At 37.2% G+C, this 17,939-nt stretch overlaps 3 protein-coding genes across 3 annotated transcripts; all 3 read right to left on the reverse strand.

Moving 5' to 3' along the window:
* Positions 1-1,107: 1,107 nt before the first annotated feature.
* LOC130986692 (leucine-rich repeat receptor-like serine/threonine-protein kinase SKM1) lies at positions 1,108-2,607 on the reverse strand. Its single transcript, XM_057910161.1, has one exon. It carries the CDS (start codon positions 2,456-2,458, stop codon positions 1,211-1,213), a length of 1,248 nt encoding a protein of 415 aa, XP_057766144.1. The 5' UTR covers positions 2,459-2,607; the 3' UTR covers positions 1,108-1,210.
* A 2,852-nt stretch (positions 2,608-5,459) lies between these two features.
* On the reverse strand, positions 5,460-11,329 carry LOC130986693 (uncharacterized). The gene is made up of 8 exons (XM_057910163.1): positions 10,742-11,329; positions 8,374-10,029; positions 8,106-8,267; positions 7,959-8,013; positions 7,615-7,763; positions 6,558-6,644; positions 5,936-6,064; positions 5,460-5,805 (listed from the first exon to the last, which is right to left on the reverse strand). The coding sequence occupies exons 1-8, from the start codon at positions 10,811-10,813 to the stop codon at positions 5,680-5,682; spliced, it is 2,436 nt and encodes an 811-aa protein (XP_057766146.1). The 5' UTR covers positions 10,814-11,329; the 3' UTR covers positions 5,460-5,679.
* A 3,500-nt stretch (positions 11,330-14,829) lies between these two features.
* On the reverse strand, positions 14,830-16,757 carry LOC131025648 (uncharacterized). Its single transcript, XM_057955447.1, has 2 exons — positions 16,748-16,757; positions 14,830-16,220 (listed from the first exon to the last, which is right to left on the reverse strand). The coding sequence occupies exons 1-2, from the start codon at positions 16,755-16,757 to the stop codon at positions 14,830-14,832; spliced, it is 1,401 nt and encodes a 466-aa protein (XP_057811430.1).
* Positions 16,758-17,939: the final 1,182 nt, after the last annotated feature.

Raw genomic sequence — 17,939 nt, forward strand, 5'->3', positions numbered from 1 at the left:
TTATTTATTTTTCAAAATATAAAAGATTTTAACTATTTTACTATATTTTTTTCATTTTGTAGTTCTTTTTATAATTTTATGTATTTATATTTTTTTAAATAAAAAAAATATAAAAAATAAAAAATAACTACAATATGAACAATACAGTATAATAGCCACAATACGAATAATACATTAAAATAGCTCATTCCTCTTTTCTCAATTAAATAAATCATTTTTTATTTGATTAATTATAGTGTTATAGAATCATTGATGCGCATATTTATTTATTATTTTACGCCACAAAATTTGTTATATAGTATAATCTAGTCCTGGATAATGCAATTATATAAGGGTTAAAAATTGCTTTTACTTATTTTCATAGACAAAAGAAAAATTATTTGTTTTGAACTTGAAATAATAAAATTATCCTTACTTAAAATCACAAACTTTGTTCGACATATTCGATCAATGCAAGTCGAGCATTAATGCATTAATGCTCGAACCTCTTTGAGTCGAACATTAGTAGAATATTGCCGAATATGCTCGATCATTTCGAATCGAGCAATCGAGTATTAATGATTAAATATCCTTAAAAAATACACTAGTGCTTGATATACTCAGTTATTGCGAGTCGAACATCAGTCAAAATGAACTAATCTCTATATAAAGGTAAGAAAAATCTCAAATAGATAGTTTATATATTTTTATAAAAGATATATACATATTTTTTAAATTTTATTTTTCAAAATATAGATAAATATCATTTTACCCATTATATAATGTGACTAATATATTTAATAATGGAAAATTCTTGATTAAACTATAAGATTTCCTTAGATGATTCAACACAAGACTATACATACAAAAATACATTGCAAACATTTAAATTTTAGAACTTGTGTCAATCAGTCCTAATTCAAGTAGTAAAGTTGAGACACCCAAAAATTCTCTTTTATTAGAGGTCTTCGATTTAATTCTGTTTGCATGCGGTGTAATTTTTTCATCTTTGTGGGTAGTGATTCTGTCTGCGTACAATTATTTTCCCATATTTATGTGGTGTAGAAGTCTCACATATGTTCGTGTTGCTTATTTGATTATATTTAGATACCTATTATAATTAAAAAATAAAACCTTAGAATTTGTAGATGAAAAAAATAAATAAAATTATTGTACATTAGCAAAATTGAATTGCTAGGGACCATTAAAAAGACACCATGTAGCACAGCACTCATGGTATGATAGGGCCAAAGGCCCTGCACTGGTCAAATGACTTTTGTACCCCTCCCTCGCAAAAGAAAAATCTAATGGGACAGCGGTACAAGCAGTTATCCCCTAACCGAACCGTCAACGAACCCGCTTTCAGATCCAAAAACCCGCCCGGAATCGCCCCGAATAAGTAGTTCCCTCCCAACAAAAGCCTCTCGAATTGGGCCGTACCCAGGCCCGAACCCAAGACCTTCATCGCGTACTCAGCCGGGATGGGGCCCGTGAGCTCGTTATTCTCCAACGAGAGGGCCGATAGCCGGGGCATGAGGCCCATGAACCCGGGTAAAAGCCCGCGGATCCGGTTATCGCTCAAATCAACGGATATGAGCGGGCTGGTCAGGCCCGAATCACCGGGTACCTGTACGGAATCAAGTTGGTTAAACGACAGCGTTAGCTGCTCCAGCGATGGGTGAGTGAATAAACTCGCTGGGACCGACCCACTGAGTTTGTTGTGACTCAGGTCCAGCACTTGCAAACTCGGCGCCGCGAACGCCGGGATGGTGCCTTGTATCTGGTTGTTCCGCGCGACGAGCTCGACGAGGGAGGGCGGGAGAGCCGCCGGGAGGTTACCGGAGAGGGCGTTGTCGCTGGCGTCGAGGAAATTGAGGGTGGCGAGCTGAGTGAGATCGGGTAACTCGCCGCTGAGTTGGTTGCCTTGGAACTCGAGCCGTCTTAAATTTTTGAGACCGTTGAGAGCTGGTGGGATTGAATCGTTGAGCATATTGTTGTCCAGATACATCTCTTCGAGCTGAGTGAGGGAGCCGAGGGAGTGGGGGATGGGGCCGGAGAGGGAGTTGCGGGAGAGGGCGAGGCGGCGGAGGCGGGGGAGGCCGGAGAGGGATTGGGGGATGGGGCCGGAGAAGTTGTTGGCGGAGAGGTCGAGGGATTGGAGGTAGGGAAGGGAGGACCATGAGACGGCGGAGAGGGGGGCGGAGTAGCCGGCGGAGTCGAGGGTGAGCTCGGTGAGGCGGGAGGAGGAATCATCGCAGCGGAAGCCGCAGGTGAATTTGTCGGAGAAGAGGGAGTCGCAGGGGTCGACGGAGAAGTCCCAGGAGTCGATGCAGGAGGCGGGGGGGATTGAGCTTGGGGCGATTGTACCTTTCAGTTGCTTCAGGACTTGTACGTCTTGCCAGTGGGTGGCGGAGCTGGCGTGCATGGCCAGGTAGAGGAGAGAGAGAGTGAGGAGTGGGAGAGGTGGAGTTGTTACCATTTTTGGTGATTGGAGTGAATTTGGAGGAAGAGATGGATGATGGAAGCAGGGAGTGGAGTTGCAGGGAGTGTAATGATTCTAGAGAGAGAGAGAAAGAGAGGAGCGTCTCATGCTATGGTGCTACCATTAATGTCATGCTATGCTACTCATCCTCTATTATATACTACTACTATACATAAATTATATTCGCTCCCACTCATAAAATTATGCATTTTTTTGCTATTTTGATATATCACACACAAAGGTCTCTACATCTTTTTTGTACACTATTCACCAAAAGCTTTTTATTTTTTATTTTGTTAAATTATTCACAATTTTATCACACATATCCAACCACAAACCTTTTATTCCAAAATGTGTACTCTTTTATTTTGAAACGTTCTATAAGAGTGCATTTTTTTTAAAAAACTCTTCTTCTCATTAATAAAAATGAATTTCTTTTTTCACTAACAACACATTCACCTAATATTTATTAAGATCCGTGTCATTAATAATTATGTACACTCGTATGGGACAGAAAAAGTATTTTTTTTATTCACTATTACAACACTACGATAAAAATAAATCTATTCTTCCACTCGTAGCATACTCAATAATATTAGTAAAATTTATGTCACTAATTATTGCACGCTATTGTGAAATTGAGGGAGTATAATCAAATTAATTGCTTAATGTTTAGTGTCGTCACATCTGTTGATTCATGAAATGTAGAAAACCACATGTATAATATGCACGAAAATTGGGAATTCAACTTAGCTGCAAAGAACAGTAAATTAGTATATTATGATAGCTAGTACTAATAGTAGTTCCAAACATATCATATACATATACTGTATATATATATGATAACTGCAAATAAGTAGAATATAGAACCATTGAACATGTCAGTAATACGGGTTGAACATATCAATAATTTTATTGAACGTTTGGAATTTTTGGTGTTCGAACCCTGGATACGTTCAACACAAATTACCGTTGAACGTTAAACGAACGAACGTTGACCGTTAGATTAGATAAGATCAACGCATGAGATTTGGTCTCTGTTCTTTGAATAGATATGATTCTCCATTGAACTTTCTCTCTCTCTCTCTCTCTCTCTCTCTCACACACACACACACACACACACATATATATATATATATATATATATATATATATATATATTGTGGCTTGTTTCAATACGCATTATTCTTTCCATTCTTGAAGCTAGAATTCACAACTCAAATATAGATTAATTGTGAATTCGAGTCTTAAAACTATAATTCACTAGAAATAATCTTGATTGTAATTTAAGTTTAAGGCTAAAATTCACAATTAAGAATAATCATGGCTGTGAATTCTAACTTTAAAACTTAAATTCACAGTGACATGATTGTGAATTGCACAACTAAAATAATAAATATAATTAATTTTTAAATTGTTTATCTTAATAAATAATTTTTGTTTACTATGTCAGTTTAATATTTTTACTATTCACTAAATATAAATGGATAATAAGTTAAAACTTACTTTAAAGAGGAGAAGTCCAAATCCAGTTATCTAAATTTGAGAATTCAGTTTAGTGCTTTCAAATGAAGCATCTGCTCAGAGAACGATATATGGCATGTTATTTAATGATTACTATATGAAAGATGTATAAGAATCAAACTTACTATAATTAGCAATTACTTTTTGGAAAGTGCATATACATCAATACATGTCAGTATTTAAATATCAATAAATCGACCTGCAAACTCCACAATAAGATATACTATGTCATCGTCGATGTATTGCGCCTCCAAGATCATAAAAATAATCAATGACCCATTTTGTAAGGGAAGAAAAAAGGAAAAACAGAGGTAATAAGGAATTTACAAAAGGTGATGACTAAGATATAATTACATGATCAAAATTACTGGGAATATAATTTTCATTCACATAGCCACTTCCTTTTGAGAAATAAACCTTTTTCCCAACAAATTCTCCCTTTACTCTAATTCTGGAAAAAAGCAAAGCATTCCCACCCAAACAAGATTGGAAAAAATAATGTTTTCAAGTAATTAAAGCAAAAAACAAAATAAAAAACTAATCTAATCATTGGTTAGGGATGCCTTAATTATTCCAAGATGCTTGCATCTACCCTAACTAACTACAGCACTATGCAGCTAAGCATTAGGTGATGGAAATCAATAATATCTCCATTCTTCCATTTCTTGAATGAGCCTCTATACTTTTTTGCATCTTTTGCGACATAGTAATCGCTGCAATCTATGCTACACTTGATAAAATACACCAAATGCTCGATTCAAAATGCAGTCGACACGTGCAAGGTAAAAAGAATATTCAATGTATTCCATGACATGCAACATTCGAAGACAACCCTAAGTCATCAAAATCCAAGAACCTTTTTTTTTTTTGCATAAATGATTGGCCCAACATTTAACTAACTTCCACATATTTTTGTTATTTTCCCACCATGGACCACGCCACCAAATTTGTGTCTAATTTAATCAATCATCCTTACATTACTTAGTTTCTACTTCAAAGAACAAACAATTGGTGGAATCTAGGACTCACATAAATAAGCAAGCAAATGTGGGCACATCAAATTCTTCTTTCAAGATACCTCTTTCAAAATGTATTGATTCTCACTAAAAACCGAGGAAAAGATATACTCCCTCCGTCCCACTGTATCTGAGACTCTTTCTATTTTGGGCGTCCCACTGTAAGTGAGACTCTTTCCTTTTTGGGTAAAATTTTTCCACTTTAAACACTTTTTCACTTTTTCACCTACACACAAAATACACATTTCTTAATTCTCGTGCCCAAAAAAAAGGTCTCACTTACAGTGGGACGAAGGGAGTACATGATTCAGGTTTAATTTTTACTTTTTCCAGAATAAAATATATTCGTCATATTCAGCACCAAACATGGCAACAATTATTCAAAGAGATGGCATTTCCTAAGTCTTATATTCCATGTTCTTCACATAAAAAGCATGGCCAAAAGGGACGAAGAAGCATGTGAAAACCTCATTAATTTCTAACACGTAGAGTACATAAATAAAGTATATAACACAGAGACAGTGCGTGTGGAACACAGCTAGACTGGGACGAGCTCTAAAACATGGTATATCTACACTAATATTGGATAGAGAAGCTATTTATTTCAACCTGAGGGTGTAAGCCTATACATTGACAAATATTCACTTACCAAGGAACCTTTATACCCCTTTCGTATGCTCATGATTCGTCCTCAGCTGACCAATCAGATTTGCCCGTCTTTCCTTTATTTTTCAGGCAATATTTCCGCAAGTTCTTCCTCACGTAATCTTGGTTGATCTCAAACACAAAACTCATCCCCCTTATCTACAAATGCAACAATTTTCAAAAATTATATATATAACAAACTAATTGAGCTCTAATCATGTACATTTCTAAAGCAGTGGCTGATCAGATTAGATGGAACAATTTGGAAAAATCAAATTCGATAGATTACCTCAATTAAACAACTTGTGCTAAGGTTCAGCAACTGTCCACAAGCTACTGAAACGCCATTCACCAACACTGAACTCTTACCTAAGTTTTTTAGAAAGAACGATCCATCTGCCTCCATTTTGATAATAGCCTGAGTAATCCAAATGAATGTGACAATTAAGGTTCCAATTGATCTAAATAAACAATATACAGACCCCTATAACGGTCTTATATGTATACCCATCCAAAACATGCCTCTACTACTTTCAATTTTCAAAAGTAAGGCTCTTATGATAATCGAGCAGCATCCTGATTATTAACTATTTTTAGAGTCTTGATTTTTATCTTTGTTTTAATTGTTATTTTTATCGTTTAATTACTTGAGTCAAGCCCAAGGTGTGCATGGGCTTTAGAGATCAGGGTTTTATTATTTATAGCTGTGTACTAGCTAGTCCTGGTGTCTTGGATAATCAAAGTTAGGAACGGAAGTGTTCCGTAGGCCTCTGTGGAGGAGTTATTTACTAAATTTCTTATTGGTTTTCGTTTATCAATCATCTTTACTCTATCATCTTAGTACCATCTTCATTCTTTGAATCTTTACAGCATCGGAAAAACTTATCAAGCACAAAGTTGCATAACCATACCTGCCGCCTAGAGATTTTATTAGCTCTTCCTTCTTTCCTTAGATCAATATCAACATCAATATCATCAGTTGATCTTCCAAGTAAAACCTGGAAAAAAAAAATCATGGGACAAGAATCAACAACAAAATTTTACTAATAAATAACTTGTAAGGTGCAAAGAAATAAATATGTGCATGATTAGAATAATTACCACTATCAAAAAGGAACAGTTGTATCAAAAAATGGTGTGCACAGGGGCCTAAAAAAATGTTGTGCACAGTACTCAAAACGCAGTGAACCACAAACGGCCCAAAGACAAGGCAATGTGATCATAATTCATTAGACTCAAAGAACAACTGAATATTTACACTATAACAATATTCGCAATGAGTTGAGCATCTTGTAGCAGAATTCATGGTTTCACTATGAATATTCAATCAGAGATCCCTAGTTATTGAGTTATATCAAGAATATCATACTCCCTCTGTCCCAATTCAATAAATCACAAGGCTTGGGCACGGATATTAAGAAACGAATAGTTTATAATAAAAAAGGAGAGAGAAAATAACTTTTTTTGAGAATATATTTGTCCAAAAAGTAGGAGAGAGAAATGAAGAAATTGTTTTTTAAACTGAAAAGAGAGATAATTATGTGTGGGCCACAATGACATTTGCTGTAAATACTGAGTAATGTGGGGATATTTGTTATGTATTGACTTACCATTTTAGGAAGTGACCTATTGAAATGGGACATCCAAATAAGGAAATGTGGCCTATTGAAATGGGACGGAGGGAGTATAATGTAGAACTTATCACATGAATGAAGCACTTTCTGTGAATAGAGCTATATAATTCTCAAGAATGCAGGAAAGCTAACAGGTGTAAATGCAACAGTGACTCAGAGCCCCTTCAGTTGATGCATTTCCTGTTCAGTATTTGCTCATTAATTTAAAGTTTAAATTGACATGTTCAATCACTTTTCTTGACATTACTATTATTTTACACACGATAACCAATCAAAAAGAGATGATTATGGTAGTTTCTTCAAAAGCATGAAGGCAGTGGTATTAATATAACACCTCGGGCTTCCTGATGTAATGCCTCAAATGGCGGCCAAACAAGATAGCAAGGGCTTCGTGTGATGTCATAGCCCTTCTCAAGCAGCAACGAGCACCTTGCTCCAACCTTATGATTGTTCTCTTGGTATCATCATACTGATAACTTGGAACTGGAAAGTTAACAGAACAAATCAACAAATAATTGTGCACTCGGTACAAAAATAACGATCTCTAACAAGAAAAAAGAAAATCAGGTAAAAGCATTGTTGTGAAATTTAGCATTCAAAGTTTGTGAGAGAAGTTCTTTGTAAAATAGGATAGAGGAAGAGTTGATTTTATCAACCAAACAAGAGAACCAGACAAACCTTGCCTAACAATGCTGGAGTCTTGATCGTGTGGATCTAAGTCCATTTCTAGTATCTGCATAGTAGACATTGCAAGATCAAAAGCAGAATTTCTTTAAATCTTTTTTTGGGAAGAATAAATTCAAGTAGACTGTCAAGATTCAATACCATGGCTTCGATGTCAGAAAAATAAGGTACATCATCATCAATTCCAGATTCGACTTCATCTGACACTGAGTCGTCAACCGCTGATTCTGGATGTTGGCTTCTTGAGGAACCTGCTTCTGTTGATCGTATCATCTCAGTGACTGTTGCTGGGTTTTGTCTAACCTGTGTGCAAGGAGTAATTGTGTAAGCCATAGATGGTAGTGTTACATACTCCAATAAGGTAGTTCAGAAAAAGAAGAAAAAACGAATTAAGTGGAACGCAAACTACCTTTATATCAACTCCAGCAACTTCTTTCTTGACCAGACTATTGCTGCATTGTTTTGGAGTCGCATACTGTGATCTGCCTTTACTGGAATCTCCAATGGTTTTGGTAACGAATCCAGGAAGTAGAGCCTGCGCTCTGGAATCATGAATTTCAGTTTTGGCAGTACGACCTACAAGTGGGTGCGCCGCATGTGATTCTAGCAAGCCATGTGTACCCACCATATGGGGCCACCCAGAAGATTTTGCAGATTCATTTCCTTTCATTGAAAATTTTAAACCTTGCTCATAATCCTTTTCATGAGCAGATGTCACAGGACCTGTGGAGTTTGGTTGTGTTGCAGAAGAACCAAACGAAGTAGACGGATGTATAAGCAAGAATATATCATCATTGCATGGAATTTCCGTGTCCTCGGTGTTCAACGTGCAGCAGATCTTGCCGCCACCGAGTCCAGTAAAATCAGAAATCAAAGTTGGCTTTGAAGGTGCATCAACCTCTGACTGGCTATTCATTGGTTGGTCTGCATGAACAGAGGATGTAGTTACTTCGGACACCACAGGTGTTGCACTAGGGGCAATCGAAGGAACAACTTCTGCAACTGTCACAGACTCAGGTTCAGTTTTTGCTGTATCATTTTCTTGGTCGTCTTTGTTAGAATCTTGGACAACTGAACTAGCATTATCAGTACAACATTTATTAGCTGCATATTTTTCATCATCCTCCAACAACATCTCATCCTCATTCGAGAGATTCAGAAGTGAGTCTGGGTCAGCAAATTCACCTGTGTATACAGTTGAGCTATTTTCTTTATCCTCGACATCATGGGGGATCGTATCTTCAGCAATCTGATCTGCATCTTGCAGGCTCATACTAGAAGGTACTGAAGAAGCTGAAACATCCTGCATTCTTCTCCAGTGATGCAAGTGAGGCTGATCAGGCTCGAACATGATTGTCTGTAAAGAAGAAAAGCCATCTGAATTTGAGGGGTTGTATTGTTGTCTACTTTCAAATCCAACAGAAGAATTGTGAGCATTCTCATCCATTGAACTTTTTCTGTTTTGGGTATCAACCTCTAAAATATTATTTCCACCTTCTATCAACGATGAAGTCGCATTCCCATCAAGTCCATAGCCTCCAGATGTCTTAGTGGATCGTGATGCCACAGAAATATCCCTTATTGTTCCCGGAAAGGCATGCCTCAAAATATCTAAGTCTTCTTCCTGAAGTCCTAGATGGTCTGACATGCCATCTCCAATCATACAACTACGGCCCAAACGATTACCATCACGCATCAATTGTTTCTGAAAATCGGTACTTTGCTCACTAAATTCATGAGGACTGGGTTCAAAAAAACCCAGATCGCTGTTGCTGAATAACTCACTACGGAATTTTTTTCTCATGGCATAGTATTTTCGACGGATGCTCGCAGATTTCCTCTTTTTCGCAACATCCTTACTTCCTAGGGAGTTGCTCTCAGATCTGTTAAATTTTGATACATGGTTGATACCAGATATCTCAAGTTGAAAGATTTGAGCAGCAGCTTGCGTTGAAATATCAGGATCATAGAGAAGAGAGTGCCATCTCTGGCGCAGTTCTCGTAAAGTGTATCTACGAGAAAATAGTACTGCACCTTTGGCAAGTGCTTCCAATGATGCACCAGCCTGAGATGAGAAGAACAAACAGTATCATAGATTGGAAGAGAAACACAAACTAAGAGCAACAGTTTTTTCTCCATGAGCAAGCAAATTTTAGCTTCGACATCAGTAACTAGACCTTCAACTGACATCAAAAGAAGTGGCATTTCTCTTCCATTTATTGGTTTCACTGATTAATCTGGTAAAATTTGTAGGACTAAAGAAAGAATACTTGGAAGCATTTTATTTGAAGAGTGACTGGAAAATCTACAATCTGCACGCTGTTGCACCAGTATAAGACAAGTAGCAAGAGCACGTACTTCCAATTCAACGACACTCTACATCCTGGTCGAATAACCCAAGCACTTATTAATTGCTCTTGCCATGTATAAATCAAAGCAGCTCCACAACAAAACTCTTCCTACTATTTACAAAGATCCACTAACATTTACGAATCACAACACTCTGAAATGAAATAATTTTCCAATACTATAAAGTGCTCAAAGATTGCTAATCCTAGAAATCTTATGGCTTTTCGCCTGCACATTAAGCGTAAAAGAGATGCGGTAAGTGACCCTAGCATCCACAGACTTCCGCAGCCAAAATTAACACAGAAGCACACAAAATTATATCGAACAAAAGCATCAACGCCCAAAATTCGGATTAAATATGAGCATTGCAACGGCATATATCAGCTCAGAATTGCAATTAATTCAACAAAATTAGAAATCAGGATTACCTCGACAGCGTTCTTCAGCAAGAGGTCATCTTCAGGAATCCACTGAATTGGCACCGTAGAAGCCGTCGCCATACAAAATCAGCTTCTCGTGAACCCTAATTACCCATTCTCACTTCACTAAAAGCTGCAAAATCCAGCTGACCAGATTAGCTAACGGCAACGTCACCGATGGAAAAACGAACAATCTCCATGGAATTCTGAGCTCCTAATTCAACACATTCAAACACTGTTGGCGTGAGTGAGAGGAAATGAGTAGAGAAAAATTCAACCCCTTTTCCCACCCAATTCAAAAGGGGAGCAAAAAAGCTGCGATTTTTATTGGAAAAATGCAAAGGATGACGGGAGTTATCGCAATTCGCAGCTAGCTGGCTTGGATTATTGGATTTGTAATGCGGAATTCTCAAATCTCCATTGTTTGAAACACTAACCACCCATTTGTTGCGAGGATTTTGGTGATCTCATATGATTTTTGTTGTGCCCAACCGCTTCATTAGTCATTACACAGATTCTTGGGAAATGTTTGGCTGTAATTTTAGTTCAGTGGAGAAAAATAATTAAGAGTAGTTTATTTTCAATAATTAATTTCAATTTTCACATTTGTGAGTTGATGGAAAATTAAATATTGTTCCTTTCAAATGTGTTTAAATTAGTGGTTGATCCGCCAAATTTCGAAGAAAAAAAAAAAATATATATATATATATATATATATTTATAAATTATAAATATGTATAAAAAATAAATTAATATTCTATTTTGATATAATAATATTTGATAATACATGGAAAAAAGTTAGAAAATAAATAAAATAATAAAATATACTTTAAAGAGCATGTCTTTTTGATAATTTTTCTAACTTATATTTATATGTTTGTTAGAAAGTTTATTTATATATCTGTACCCTTCACAAACTCTACTAAAAAGTGATTTAATTACTATGAGTCAATGAGTCATCGTTTCAAATTCGTATAATATTACTCGCTAAATGTCTTAATTTTTTTAAATTTATAAATAAAAAGTTACTATTACAATAATTGTTTATGTACTTCAGTGAAAACATGAACATTAAATAATATTAATAATAAATAGTACAAAATTAAAAAGTTAATAAAAAAGTCACTTTAGTGCGTTGATTGATGTTAGAAATTTTTAAAATCAAGTACAATTAAAAAGTGATTACTCACTAATTATTCAGACACGCAAATATCTGAATAATTAAGTACAATTAAAAGTCGTTTCTAAATTTGAAAAAAAATGAAAAATAATGAAAAAAATTATACGCTCTTTAAAAATATTTATTCTAAAATATTTATTCTCACCTATGTTGCACTGGTGCGAGGGGCGGATGCGGGAGCGATACGATTCGGGTGCGGGGATACGAATTTTCAAAAATTATAGGATGCGATTCGTGAATGATACGTCTGTTATATTTATATACTTATTTTATTATATATAACCAATCAAATTGAAAAAAGAAAATAACATTTATAAATTAAATGTTGCATTGTAAACGAAGAGACAAGGTCAATCTATCTCGTAGAGAATCTTCATTGTTGAGGGATCGAAGAGACAGAAATAATTTTAGGGCAATAAATTGAAAAAAAAATGCAAAAGAGCCCAAAAATAATGAAGTTCTTCAAAACAACCCTCAATACATCCTAAACGCACCCGATTCGCGAATCCATTTTTTTTTTTTTGGCAGGATTCGCCACGTGACGAATCCCACGCGAATCGCACCCGCACGTATCCGATACTGCAATGTGCTATTTTTTGGAGAATTCGTGCATCATAGACCTATGTTGCACAGGTTCGAGGGGGCGGGTGCAGGAGCGATACGATTCGAGTGCGGGGATACGGATTTTCAAAAATTATTAGATGTGATTCGTGAATGATACGTCTTTTATATTTATATATTTTATTATATATGACCAATCAAATTGAAAAAAGAAAATAACATTCATAAATTAAATGTTGCATTGCAAACGAAGAGACAACGTCAATCTATCTCGTATAGAATCTTCATTGTTGAGGGATCGAAGAGACAGAAATAATTGTAGGGCAATAAATTGAAAAAATTACAAAAGAGCCCAAAAATAATGAAGTTCTTCAAAACAACCCTCAATGCACCTGATTCTTGAGGTGGGCATACCCGATTCGCGTATCCAATTTTTATTTTATTATTTTTTTTTGGGGGGGGGGGGGATTCGCCCCGTGGCGAATCCCACGCGAATCCCACGCGAATCGCACCCGCACCCGCCCCCTGCACGTATCCGATACTGCAATGTGCTTTTTTTGGAGAATCCGTGCATCATAGATTCTCACAAATCATGAAATAAGATTAATACAAGTATACAAGCATCTAAAGCATGCTTTGCAGTATACATAATCCTAACTGTGTCTGCTGAAATAGAAATTTTATTAAAAGGAAAAAAGAAAGTCTAGAGTAAAAAAAAAACAGGCGAAAACACCCAGCGAGAAACCACGGGTAACCGAAAAGCAAACAACCAAGACTATGAGAAAATATTTAGAGATTCATCCTCGTCCAAAGAGTCTTTGTCTTCCAACATATCTCCCCATCTTTTAGAAACCACCGCCAACATAGATTGAGCAACGTTGGAAGAAGAATGAATCACAAAATTTTACAGCATCGCACCTCCAGCCTGAGCATGTTGCACTTTATTCAAAAACTCCACCGGCGACGAAGTGTCAATATCTGCTCCTGCGCCCTGCAAAACGGCACCAGCCGCACGACTCTTACTCATATCTATACCATTCTTGTCATTAAGTGAAGGGGGCGGAATTTAAAGTACCCACTTTGATAACTTATCTTACAAAATTACCCACCCATATAACATGTCTTATAAAACTACCCAAAGCACAATTGATGGTGATAGGTTTGCATACTTTTTTGTAAAAGTTCTTACACTTTTCTTACACAAGTACAATTGTGTAAGATAATGTGTAAGAGAAATATGACTGTAAATTTGAGGAAATGACATTATTTGCTAACTTACGTCACTTTGTAACCCTAAAATGCCTTAAGTTTGAAAAAATAAGGACACGTTTTCGTGTTATAAAACATCTATAAGAAAGTTGAAAAAATTTTAAATGAAGCGTATTATGAAACAATTTTTTTTGAAGCTAATACAACATTTAGGCGTCTGTTAATCGTAGCTGCTAACAGTAGCCGGTGGCAAATGGATCCCGGCGGCTACTGTGAGCGGCTAGGATTAACTGGCGGCTAAATACTGCATTAGGTTTAAAAAAATTTCTGGTTTCATAATACTCTTGATTTTAAATTTTTAAACAGACCTAGTTTTTATTATTATTATAAACTTAAAGGGTGATTGGACAATTCATACGGCTACAATGCAGCTTTATATGGTGGGAATCTCATGCCCTTGCAGTAAATTCACGAGAAGAAGATTGACAAATAAACTCAATAAGTCTCAATTTATTTGATTGAATATGAATTAATATTGTAACACATAAAATAATAGCAAATGTTGGATAAAAAAATTATAAAATCATATATTATGAATCAATAAAACATACTAGAGCTTAAAAACAATTACCCGATAGAACTGTGTAGCCGGCTGAAATAGCCGTGGGTAAGGAACCCCTCACGACTACATTGTACGGCTACGCAGTACTGGCAGTAGTAAGAGTGCACGTAATCCTCCACTGACTCGTTCGCCTCACTGCAAAACAAACGATTATATTTATTGATCATCTAATAATGGTAATTGTGTTCATGAATAGAAATGACATACGTTATGGCTGCAATCGCATGAGAACACGACATCTGGTCCAGGTCGAATTCGTTGCATTCACAGCTCTGCTTTTGAAGGTCAACCATATAATGGCGACCACTAGCACGAATCCTGTATTTTCTCTCGGTGGTCCTCTTGGCTGTGTAACGACGACTTTTTACAAGTTCTGCACTGAGCTTCTGTTTTGCCTCCGGAGTCAGATGTTCATCGCTCTCTTGTGCGGCCGCAAGCCTGTCGTTGAACCACTGCTCGATAACTAATCTGATTGCCTTCAACATCGAGCAGATGGGAAGACGCCTGGCCCACAACAAACGTGCATTAAAACTCTCGGCCCCATTGGATGTAAGGAAACTGTAACGGTTGTGATCGTGCCCACTTCTCCGGTCCTACGCGCAACAACTTCTCGTACGCCTTTGGCTTCAGAGCAGCCATGGCTGACATTGCACGTGTGTAATCTGATTGCTCGTAAGCGTATGCAGCTTGGCGGAAAAGCTCAGCAACACCGGGCCCGTAACCCTTGATCTTGTTCAACAAGTGGTAGTAGCAAATATCGTGAGTAGCATTTGGAAACTCGCTCTTCACAGCATTAGCGATGGAGACATGCGCATCAGATACAACAAGTAAGTTCTCGGGCTCGCCGCAAGATTGTCTCAGATGTGACATGAACCACTTCCACGACTCATCATTCTCGATCGGACCGACACCAATCGCCAAGGGAAAAACTGCCTCGTTTCTGTCTTTTGCCACATCGACAAACAAAATGCCACTATTTTTCCCCTTCAGGTGTGTGCCGTCAACCACAATCACTGGTCGAAGGTAAAAGTAGAAAGGTGAGATGGAAGCAGCAAGAGCAACAAACAAATGTTTGAACCGGCAGTCTATGTCTACTTCCAAACCAATCAAGGTGCCAGGATTCGCTTCCCTCAGGGCATACAGATATCTTGGGAGCAGGAGGAACGAATCATCAACTAGACCGTATATCATCTCCATCCCGAGATTTCTTGCACGCAGCGCGACATCATATTTGATTTTGATGCCGAAATTGCGTACCAACTCCGCCATGATGGATTTCGGCTTAATGACCTCTCCATCATCGCGTATTCTGTTTGCCACATACGCTGCAACCATCTTCGAGTGTGCCTTGATTTTTTTAGCTGTGCGCAAGTCCCCTTCGCATGAATGCTCTTTCAACTTATGCACTCTCCACATCCCTCCGCCGTGACTAGACGCGCGAAGATTGAAATTGCACTTGTCAGAGTGCTTGCACGTGAAATAGACCCGTCCCGAATCTGAGCGGACAACTTTAGTCACAGTGCCTCGTTTCATGGTCCACAAACCAACAGCAATGATCAGGTCGTCTTTGCTGTTGTAAAAAGAATTCTTCTGCATATCATCAACTCTAGAAGAGTCACTCTCGCGAGCAACCAGGGAAGCCGAGGCGTCAACTGGAATCAAGGGAACTAACCAATTAGTTAGATCACCGGTTTCAGCTGTCGGATTTCCATCACGTGTTCTACTTTGTCGGATCCAACCTGCTCGCTCGGTCTCTGTGAAATCGATTAGATCGTCCTCTAATAAATCCTCAGAGGCATCAGAAGCAGTGCCCACCTCGAGCGCAGGGTCAAAATCTTCGTCATTTTCTTCAGAATCATCATCGTCTCCTGCTGCAACCGAGGCTTCAGCTTCGTGCTCAGGTTCCTCATCAAAATCTCAAAAAGTGGTGGGACCCTTTCTCCACTACATCAACATCATCACCAATTTTATTAATCTCCATGCCCAGCCAAAGTGTCATACTTTTGGCGGACGGAGGGAGTATTAATTATACAAACAATATATGAGAAAATCACCTCTTCAAGTAGAATTTGAACACCAATTGCACCACCTATCGCACAAAACCACTTGTCAAATCTTGAGGGTTTCAATTTCTCAATTTTTTAACTCAACTCACGAATCTACGAGTATTTGGATTTATGTTTTCTCATTCACAAATGCAGCCTTATTATAGACTAATATTAGATTCCTTTGTACAAATTCACGTGAAATGTATTGTTCATTCAATACAATTCAATCTATTATTCAATGTGCAATGAAATGCATGCAGAAAGTGAGCATTAAAGCATCATTACAATCCAAATTTTTGCAGTCACCTTCTCTCTTATTTCATGTCGACATGTACTTTTCAAACTAAAAATTAACAAAAAAATAGAAATACACAAAATAAGGATACGTATGTTACTTTCAAACATTCATAACAAGGTAAATTATTTCACAACCATATATATTACGTCAAAAATAATATTTTTTTGCCAAAACTGTAACAGCCCGACTCCCGGGAGAATAAGAAACGGCTACTTAATGGGATTTGCTAGACTTTGTTAGAATAAAATGGGTGATATGTTCTTAGATTCAGGTAATACATTGTTAATAAAGGAGTGCCGCAATTGAAGGATAATAAATACAACAATTAAGATAGAAATTTTCCCAACCAGGATCAAAAGTTCGGAGGTCTGAGACAACAAGAAAAGACTTCATACTAGACATACATATATGCGAGGTTCAATTGCTAGAAATGCGATTGCCAAAAGAGTTCATAATAATTAGGCTAGGAATGTTTAAAGAGTCATTCTCAAAAGTTATCCACCTAAGTGAATATTATGGCAGCGGAAATTATTATACGAAACTACGGCAACATCCTCCCTCAGCCTCGCACGACACCACCTGCCGCTCAACCTGCAAAAGGTTTTGAAAACAATTGCAGGGCTGAGTACTAATATACTCAGTGGGTTTAGCCATTTGAAAACATTTGAAAATCCATTTAAAAGAAATCCATGCTATGAGCAGTATAACATAGAAATATTTGAAAGCATTCCATGCATACTTAAAATAAATTTGTGGATCCATTTCCAGTCTTCTCTCTATTGGTGCTTCACCTATAATGTGAACATGTGGGAGCAGCCCACAGAGGTCCACTACCATGCATGTTTCAGAAATGGGAGCAACCCAAGTCTGACAGTCTGAGGCAAGTGGGAGCAGCCCACAATACCCCTTTGTGTGTACACAATCCTAACCAGGGCAATCCAATCGCTACGCCGGCTAGGACCCGATCGTTAGATAATATAGGAGCACTTTAAACAATAGAGATATAAGAAACATTTTAACATGGATATTCATTTGCATTTGCATAATACAAGTAGAGTTCAATAACTCAAAGCATACTTTGGTAAATAAAACCCACATTGATAGAACAAGCTCGTACATAAAAGATGTACAATTCTCTTCTTGTAAAAGCAATGCTAATTCCTTCTCTCAAGTGGACCTACAAGACAATCTAATCTTAATAGGTCTCAAAATATCGTATGAACTAACGATTCTACAAAGCTGCTAAATCTTAATATTCTGCGCCCGGATTTTCAAAACTCAATTAAAAG

Source organism: Salvia miltiorrhiza, chromosome 5 (genome assembly GCF_028751815.1).
Source record: "Salvia miltiorrhiza cultivar Shanhuang (shh) chromosome 5, IMPLAD_Smil_shh, whole genome shotgun sequence".
Taxonomy (NCBI): domain Eukaryota; kingdom Viridiplantae; phylum Streptophyta; class Magnoliopsida; order Lamiales; family Lamiaceae; genus Salvia; species Salvia miltiorrhiza.

Bases quoted from the DNA above. Each gene is read 5' to 3' on its own strand.
- LOC130986692 (XM_057910161.1), bottom strand. From the start codon at position 2,458: ATGGTAACAACTCCACCTCTCCCACTCCTCACTCTCTCTCTCCTCTAC.
- LOC130986693 (XM_057910163.1), bottom strand. From the start codon at position 10,813: ATGGCGACGGCTTCTACGGTGCCAATTCAGTGGATTCCTGAAGATGAC. The intron at 8,268-8,373 runs GTAGTTTGCGTT...CCTTGCACACAG, and splicing joins TTGCTGGAGTTGATATAAAG to GTTAGACAAAACCCAGCAAC. The intron at 8,014-8,105 runs GTATTGAATCTT...TCTACTATGCAG, and splicing joins TTTCTGACATCGAAGCCATG to ATACTAGAAATGGACTTAGA.